The sequence below is a fragment of the Emys orbicularis genome, chromosome 1 (assembly GCF_028017835.1).
Source record: "Emys orbicularis isolate rEmyOrb1 chromosome 1, rEmyOrb1.hap1, whole genome shotgun sequence".
NCBI lineage: Eukaryota > Metazoa > Chordata > Testudines > Emydidae > Emys > Emys orbicularis.
In genome coordinates this window covers 99,068,455-99,077,487 of record NC_088683.1, presented here as the reverse complement: position 1 = coordinate 99,077,487, position 9,033 = coordinate 99,068,455, and the positions used below count along the sequence as shown (strand labels likewise).

Genomic DNA, 9,033 nt, shown 5'->3' with positions numbered 1-9,033 from the left:
AAATGAGAGAGACCAGGTGGGAAGGCAGGGTTCTGAGTGCCTCTGTTGATTTTGGATGGCCACACACCAGCGGGGGCTGACGGGCAAGAAGGAAAGGGGTGACAGGGACAGGCCGGAGACAGAAGGCCTGCCCTGCAGCCTGGGTTTGGCATTGCAGGGGAGGGCAGTGCCAGCTAGAGGCAGTGGGGGCTGCTGAAATCCAGACTGTGGCTGTGGGCTAGTCATTTTTGTGGTAGTGAGGGAAAGAACGAAGGGGAAAAAAGTACCCACCTCCTCCTCCACGGATCCCGCCAAGCAGGGAATGGGCCCACAACCCCTAGCCCGATGGGCCTTTTGCTGAACACCACCTCTCTCCTGCCCCCTTTCCCTCTTCTTTCTGATCTGACCCCTCTGTAGCCGTGAGAATCTGGGCCCCATGTGCCCCAAGTAGCGGGAGACTCCTGGGGGGGGGGGGAATGCAGGGGCACAGCTCATCCCCTCTCCCTGTTCTCTGAGCCTGGCCCAAGGCCAGGGGAGCTGGAGTGCTGGGAACTGTCTCAACCGCCCCATTGCCTGCTCTGCACGGGGGCTTGGCTCTTCCTGGCCCCCGGATAGCTCAGCGAGGCTGCAGGGGGCGGGCAGGGCCCCAGCAAATTCCCCTGCTCTCCCCACCCCCGTCCTTTTCTTGCCTGGCCCAGTGGGTGGAAGCTGTGGATGGGGTGAGGGGTCTTCATGGGGGGAGGGGTGGAGCCAACCCCCCAGCTGGAGGAGGTGGGGAATTCACAAAGCCCAGCCCAGTAGGAGCCCAGCCCAGAGGGGAATCCTGGATCCCCATTGTAGCCAGGCCTGGCTGATCCCCAACCCCCCCCCCCCCCCCCCCCGCCGCACACACACAGACACCACATGCCTGGCAGGTCTCAGCTGGGAAGGGAGAGCTCCCCCAGTTTCTCCATCAGCAAGGAGGCGGGGCCCTGGGAACCATGGGGATAGAGGACCCAGGGAAACAGGCTCCCTGCCCCCCCATCCCCAGGGAAACAGCCAATGGTTGCAGTGGATTTCAAGGGGAGTTTTGTTTTCCATTTGCCTACCTCTACCCCCTGGCAGATAAGAGGGGCCCTGGGTGAGCAAACAAGGCTGGGGTGGGGAAGGACACGTGGCGCCAGTGGTGACGGAGACTCGTGGCCAGCGTTCCCGGAGCATAGCCCTCCCTGGCACCTGCTCCCTGTCAAGGTGACTTGCAGGCGGCAGCACAGGGGCACGTGGCGGGGAGAGGAGCACAGAGCGGGAGGCTGAAATGGGCTAGAAGCGCGGCTGGGGACAGGACAAAGGGTGGCTCTGTTGGGGACAGAGGCCAAGGAGCACTGGAAATGCCACTGGTGGGGGGTATCAGCTGGGTTTATCATTGATCTCCTGGAGTCTATTCTGGCATTCCTCCTCCTCCCCCACCCTACTTCCTCCGCACCATCAACCCCCCTAGTCCCGTGCACACACAGCCACAGAGGGTATCTATGCTCTCCAGCTGCAAGGCAGAACCTCAGGGGCTGGGCTGTAGGTAATCTCACCCCCAGCCCTCCAAGAGTCCTCCAGACCCCAGCCCGGCCAGCAGCCTGTCTGGCTCACTCCTCAAGGCAGCGTGATCTCCCTGCCACTAATCCTGCTGAAAGGACCCAGCCCTGCCCCTCAGTGTAGGAACCAAGGTGTCTTCAGCCTCTGGCCCCAGGGCTGATCTTACCTGGGCAGAGGGGACATGCCAAGGTGCCAGCGGCCTTTGGCCCATTGATTATTCGCCTGCTGTATTGGCAAAGGACTGCTCAGTGGAGGCCTGGAGTGGAGCAGCCTCCAGGGGATTCTGAAATGGCAACACTCCACAGTGCAAAGCTGATCTGAACAGCTACCCTGACCCATTCAGAGCTGGAAAGCAAGACTGGGAGTCTGCTAGGAGAGAAACTTGGCTTAACCTGGGAGTCTGCCTACTTATTTCCAGCATGCCTATCGCTATAATATTTAGGGACAGATCTGTGCACAGACTGAGAGCTGGCTTCCAATCCCAGCTTGGCCAGTGGCTGGTTTGCTGACCTTGGACAAGTCACATTACCTCTCTGTGACTCAGTTTCCCTGCCTCCAGAATGGGGGGGTGCAGGAGCTGATGTTTAATACGGTAGCATTGGTGAAGTGCTTTGTGAACCTTGGAGAGAAGTTGCCATAGAAATGCAAACAACTTCCCTAGTAATCATAATACTTAATGTATTTCTTTCCCCTTCTAGCTACCCCCAGGTTGGGCTCGGGAACAGGTCTGGGGGATACAAGTTCAGCAGTGGGGTCGGACATAGGTCAGGCGCAGGTGCGGGGGTGGGCGGGCATAGGGTCGGGGGTGGGTACAGGTTCAGAGGTGGGGTCAGGGGTGGGGTCGGGTGCAGGTTTGAAGGCAGGTGCAGGGGCGGGGGCGGGCGCAGGTTCGGGGTTGAGCACAGGTTCAGAGGTAAGTGCAGTTGCAGGGGTGGTATCGGGCACAGATCCGGAGTGTCCATTCTTATTTCACCTGGCCCATCCCTCCCAGGCGTTGGCATTACCCATTCCTGGCAGGAACCCCGCGGAGCAACCCGGTAACTCATTCCTGCAGCCAGAACAGTCAGAAAATCTCAGCCTGGGCCATTACCTTTGCTGTTGTCATTTTTAGGCCATCTTACATCAGGATCAAGGAGTTTGCCCTGAGATCCCCCCTTCGGCTGTGACCTGCTGCCCCGTCTGCCAGCCGCTCCCACGCTAGCAGGCGGCGGGGGCGGAAGTGGGGAGACGGAGGATGGCGGATTAACATTAATCCCCAGCTTTGCTTACTTCCAGCCACACGAGAGCTCCAGCGGCAGCAGCCAGGGTGACGACTGACTCCTTGGAGATATCTTTGCCCCAGCCTTGCTGTCCTACCTGCCCAGGGCCAAGCAGGACTCCCCGCACCCACCCTGGGGCTCTTCCTGGAGATATGAGGATCCAGAGGCCTGCACTCAATAGCAGAAGCTGCCAGGGGTGAGCCGTTTTGGAAAAGCCTCCCCTGGGCAGTTTAATGAGTGCTGTGGAGAGCAATTATCCAGAAGGAGTGCCGAACCGGAGAAAAGACAGTCCCACGCTCCCCCCGGCAGCTCTAAGGCATCTCCAAAGATCGGGAGCAGGGGCTGGTCCCGGGAGCAGCTCCCCGGCCCAGGACACGACACGGCTGAAAGGAGGGGATAGCATGAGTGATGGGGAGTCCGGGGGCGTGACAAGCCACTGTGACCCCTCTGGAATTTGTGGCCCCCCACACTGAAGGCCAGTTTCCTGTGTTTTTGGGGAGAGGGTGTGGAGTAACAACGGGGTGTGACATGAGTCTTGGGAAGCTACCGGTGCTCGGCTGGGTGTCGGGCTCCCATGGCAAACGGCGGTTGAAATCGGAGCTGACGCCGGACATGATCAGCCCACCGCTGGGGGATTTCCGGCACACCATGCACGTGGGGCGTGGCGGGGACGTCTTCGGGGACACCTCCTTCCTCAGCAACCACGGCGGCACCGAGACGGCCAAAGCCAACAACTTCTTCACCCGGACCCTGCGGCACGTGCGGAGGACGCCGCTGAGGAACCGGGGCAGCGGGAGCAAGGCCGAAGCCTCGCCCGCCCCCCCAGACATCTCGCCCATCATCAAGAACGCTGTGTCGCTGCCGCAGCTCAACGAGGGGACCTATGGGGGCGGCAGCCCGGCTGGGAAGTTCGCCTTCAAGAGCACTCTAAACAACGTATCCGATGCACACTATGCTTATGGTGAGTAGTCCTGTAGCGGGGGCATGGGCTTCCGAGACTTCAGTGCTATTCCCAGCTGTGTCGCTGAAACCAGGGCAAGTCCCTGCCCCCCCTCCCATGCCTCAGTTTCCCCATCTGTGCAATCTCCATCTCTGGATGGACCGGACTATTGAAGAGCTATGATCAAGGGAGTTCCTGGTCCCGGTGAATCCCAGAATTATCCTTTTCTGAGTTATGCCCTTAGCCCCCAGTTGTTCCTCCCCTGCACCCACTTCCCCTTCGACTTCACCTGTTAAAGGCCCTGCAGAGCTCAGGCCATTATGGGTGGGATATAGTTTCTCACCTCTGATCCACCAGCTCCAGTCCAGTGCTGGGATGGTAGTAACACTAGGTTATTCCCATCCGATGGCCAATTGGTGGCCTGTGGGAAATGAGTCGGGGGGGAGGGGGAGCAGGTCTCGAGCCACCTCCTATGAGAGAAACTTGTTCACAGACAGCAAGGGAGACTCACTGTCCCCCTGGCAGCTTCAGGGTGCGAATGGGCCACAGAGCCTGCGTGCCCCACTGGGAATGGTCCATCCAGTGTGGAGGCGAAGCACCGCGGGAGAGGCTGTGCTGCTGGCGTTCACACAGAAGGGCCGTCTCCAGCCCCACAGTGAAGAAAGGAGTGGGGGGTGATTTAGGTGAACTTCACTGCTCCCGGGAGTAGGCAGCAGGCGATGCCCCCACAGCCAGCCAGCCAGCTCTGCTGACACAGCCCAGTGGGAGGCAGTGGCCTAATGGTTAAAGCACCGGATTGGGAGTCAGGAGACCTGGGCTCTGTCCCTCCCAGCTCTGTCCCTGGCCTGCTGGGTGACCTTGGGCAAGTCACTTCCCTGTCCCGTGCCTCATTTCCCCATCTGTAAAATGGGGAGGATGTAAAACGCTTTAACATCTGCTGAGGAAATGCACTGCATAAGAGCTGGGCATTGTTACTATTTCTGGGCCTGCAGCCCCCCCCGCTTATCCAGTGCCCCCCCTCCATGCCCCCAATGGCTCTGCTGATGCTCCTCCCGGTTGCCCTGTTCCAGCCCTGGCTCCCTGCCCAGGCCCCTCAGTCCTGGCTACGTCTGAGCGACGCTCTGGCGGGTGCCGGGGGCTGGGTTCTTTAGCACAAAGGCCGCGTTCTCCAAACGCAGTGGCCCAGCTCAGCATTTCCCGTGGCGCTAATTCTCAGGTCAGTGTGACCCGTGTGGGAGTGGCTGGGCCTGGGCCAGGGACGGGCAGCGAAGGTGGCATGGTGCAATGCTGCCACCTGCTGGTCACAGGTTATACAGCCATTCCAGTGGAAATAGTTTCCCAGGGCTGATCACCCGTCACCCTCTCGACTCTTGGCAGAGACCAGTTCCAGCACCGTGCTGTTATCTTCCGATTTGGCTGGGCCATGGGTGTCCGGCACCGAGCCGTCCTTAAACAGCGGGACTGATTCCCATCTTCCCTAGCACCGGCTAGTCACGTTACAGTGGAGTGTAACTGGTGCTAGTTTTCACTAGTACAAGCCAGACTTTCCCAATATTGAGCAGGCACTAGATGGTGAAATTGCTCCTAGGCTGTCTAGCAAAGTGATCCATATGAGAGTGATTGATCCCAATATCGCCCAGCTGACATGAGTGTGACTTGTCTATCCCCGTTCACATACAGTCACTGGTCCCAGGCTCCCATAGTACAGCCCAGTCCGTCACCACCCAGTGTGACAGTCGCTGCCTCCCCCTGGCTCTTGCACAGTGCCAGAGGCTTCCCACTCACCAGAGGCTCCTTGTCCTTTCAGGGCTGGAGTCCGGGTTCTGCACCATCCCGCGTGCTCCGCGCTCAGAGAAGGCCCGGGAGAGCTCCTTCCCCGCAGAAGCAGAGCTCCAGCGCTCGGACTCCCTGCTGTCCTTCCGCCTGGACCTCGGGCCCTCCCTCATGAGCGAGCTCCTCCAGGTCATCAGCTTCACAGAAGCCATGGACAGCAGTGACAAGAGGGAGGAAGCCAGGGCCCTGGCTGGCGGCCAGGCTGCGTCGCCCTTTGCCCTGCATGGCGAGTGGGTTGAGGCCGGGGTCCCTCGGGGATCAGGGACACCCAATGCCAGGTGTATAGAGGGCGACATGGCAGAAAGCCTCTGGGGCCGCTCCAGGCAGGGGGCCAGCTCCCCATCGGGACACTTGGTGCATGCCAATGGAGATGCTCGTGCCCTAGAGCATGCTGAGGAGGGGCCTGCCTATGCTGGGAGCAGGCACCAGAGCCCTGCCTGGGGCTCAGCACCTGCAGAGGAGCCGGGGGCGCTCCCGAAAGACAGCCTGTGGCAGGGGCACTGGAATGACTGCAGCATGGAGGCGGGAGAGTTCCACCGGGCTGCCCAGGTCCTGGCTCGCCACTACAGCGCGAGAGGTGCACATGGCAGCCTGGAGGAAGAGGAGGAGGGGCCCCGGGAGAGCCCGGTTGTCGGCTCGTGCGGGGCGGATGAGGCTGGGTGGAGTCACAGCGAGGAGGAGGAGGAGGAGGAGGAGGAAGAGGAGGCTGCGCTCTCAGCTGTGCGGGAGGGGGAGGCCACGGCTGCGGAGGGCCGCAGCGACTCCTTTGAGTACGCCGACGAGGAGGAAGAGGATGATGAAGTGAAGGTCTGAACAGCCACTGTCTCCTGTGGCCTTGGGACTCCCCAGCCCTCCCCCAGAGATGTCAGCTGTCCGGGGGCCAGCACCCCTTGGGAGCTGTGAACCCTCCTGCGGCAGAGGGTTGGTGGGGATGGAGGCAGGGGAAGCAGCTCTTTGATCCGCCCAGCGCCCTGGGCAGGCCCCGCCTTCCCCAAAGAGCAGGTCATGCTAATAGGGAAATTGCAGTGATCGCATGCTCCTTCCCCCCACTCCTTGCTGTCATTGGAAATGAGGCGCCCGCCCCCTGGGAGGCTGGGCTGGTAAGGGAATGCTCCTGTCAGGTCACCGAGCCCCCAGCAAGCACCAAACAGGAGCGGATCAGAGAAAGCACTCCAGCCGCACGGCTCGCTCCCCCACGACCCCCTGAGCTTGAGGCCTGGGGCAGGCTTGCTTTCTGAGCCGGCCACCCCAGGCTGGAGCAACACAGCATTCGCATTCTCCCTCTCCCTCTCCCTGGGGCCTGAGCGCTCTTGGCTGGGGATTGAACCGGGTTCTGCCATGCAGCACCACACAGCACTGTTCGCGAACGGGCTGGGCTACTCTCACACAGCTCCTACCAGCCCTCGCCAGTTCTTTTGCCTTCAGCCAGCGGCCATGCCAGCTGGGCTAGCTAATTCCTGGTTCCCTCCTGCCGAGGCCTGCCCTAGCAAGCCAGTTCAGGGGCCTCCCCTCCCCCCTGAGGCCATTCCAAGGGCACAGCAATCTGGTTCCTCTCCCCATGGAACAGGCAGCAGAGTGGGGAGTCCTTCCACCTGAGTGGGGTGGCCCTCCTTCCTTGAGCTGATGCAGGGCTGGGCTCAGGGAGAAAGGCAGGTGTGGCTCCTATCCTCCAGCAGTACCCTGAGCTGGAGGCTCTGAGGCTGGCTCCAGAGAGCCAGCTGCTCCACTCTACAGATTTGGGGAGGAGCTCCCCCTGCCCCACCCCCCAAGTTCCTGCCACACTGTCCTCAGGGAGGTGCTCAGAGCAGCAATACAGGAGTCTCGGTGGGGGTGGGGGTGCAGCCAGCAATGACTTGGTATCCGAATGCAGCACAGCCGGGGAAATCATGCCATGGCCCTTAACCTGGGCACCAAGGAGCCCTGCCGGAGTCAGGCGCCAAAATTCATGAGATTTTTCAAAGCTGTAACTGGTGGGTTCTTTCCATTTGCCCTCCGGTGCTGGACTGCGCAGAGGGGCCGTTTTCAAGGTTTCCCCCACAACCAGGAGAGCTAGAAACACCCTGTTGTGTAATGAAAGCTGGGAGGCTCAGGCAGTAACTGGCTTTGGCAGCTGGGCCTTCAGGGGAAATACCAAATAGCGCTAGAGTTGGCAATGCTGCGATTCCAGTAATCAGGCAGAATAAAGACGATGCCGGGGTCCCGCTGCCCTTGCCCCGGTAGACCCCTCCATACCCCAGAGGGGACACCCCCAAACTCCAATACTCCCTTTCACCCCCTCTTAGAACAAGAACATTTTCTCTGTGCTATAGCATTCATCCCAGGCAGTTGAAAGGGGGGCTGCCCTTGGTCTGGGCAGCGGTTCCAGGGATGGGTTCCCACTGACACTATTTAGAGGGGTCTAAACTCGCCCCCCTCCAACACACTTCCCCTTTCCGGTGTCCTTTTGCCGGCGGGGGATGGGGGCTGCTCACTGTGCTCCTTGTGTCTCTGGGCAACGCGGCCTCTTTGGAAGGAGCCGCTCCCCACGCTGTCCCGCGTGCGGACACGCTCACACAGAGGGGGTTTTGTGCCACGGCCCGGAGCAGGAATGACTGGGGGGTGAGGTCATTCCACTGGCCCGCACAGCATGCCCATTGTTCGCCCAGGGCCCGTGAGCCTGTGGCCGGAGGGATCCCGTGCCCACGCTCCCGCTGCCCAGTCGCCCCGGGGGGCTGTGTCTGTCAGGGAGCACATGAGAGTATAATAACCAGGCTTTGACGCCGGGGGGGGAGGGGGGCAAGCGTCCTAGGAGCCCGTTCTGCTCCCCACACAGGCCCTGGAGCTGCCAGCTGACTGATCTCATCACACTGCAGGCAGCTGCTCAGCCATGGGGGGAGAGAGGGCTGAAGTGAACGGGAGCTACAAGTGCCCAGCAGGGCTCTAGAGTGTAGAGTCCAGAGCCTGCAACCATTGCTACCCATCACTGCCCCCACCCTGGGAGCCAGGGTCTTTCTCAGGCTCACCCTGCTCATTCAAGCTTGTCACAGAAGCTCCATACCAAAGATCCACCCCCAAGGAACATCCCAGCTGTCTCCCTCCGCAGCCTGTGCACTTATTATTGATCTTATTAAAACAGTTTTTGATACTATTCTCTCCTGTGGTGGTTCTTCCCCATGCCCCAGCCAGCCCCAGGATTTCAGCCTGCAGAACAGCAGCAAATCAGTCCACTCCCTCTGCACTTTCAGACTCCAGGGAGTCATCTCCTCCCAGCTCCAAGTGCCTGAACCCCCTCCCTGCATTGGTATTCTCTGCACTTCCAGTCCTGGGCCTCCTGGGAAAATAGGATTTGCTACCCCATCTCAGATCACTGGACCAGCCATTCTGGTCCCTACGCTCCTGCTGTAACCCATACATGTTGCATCAGAGGAAAGCAAAACCCCAATAATGCTGGCCAGGGTGAGGAGATTCCACCTTGAC

General features: G+C 60.4%; 1 protein-coding gene across 1 annotated transcript; it reads left to right on the top strand.

The window, feature by feature from the left end:
- The first annotated feature begins 3,332 nt into the window (after positions 1–3,332).
- CDC42EP1 (CDC42 effector protein 1) lies at positions 3,333–6,390 on the top strand. Its single transcript, XM_065421043.1, has 2 exons — positions 3,333–3,765; positions 5,552–6,390. Exons 1-2 carry the CDS (start codon positions 3,333–3,335, stop codon positions 6,388–6,390), a joined length of 1,272 nt encoding a protein of 423 aa, XP_065277115.1.
- The last annotated feature ends 2,643 nt before the right edge of the window (positions 6,391–9,033 follow it).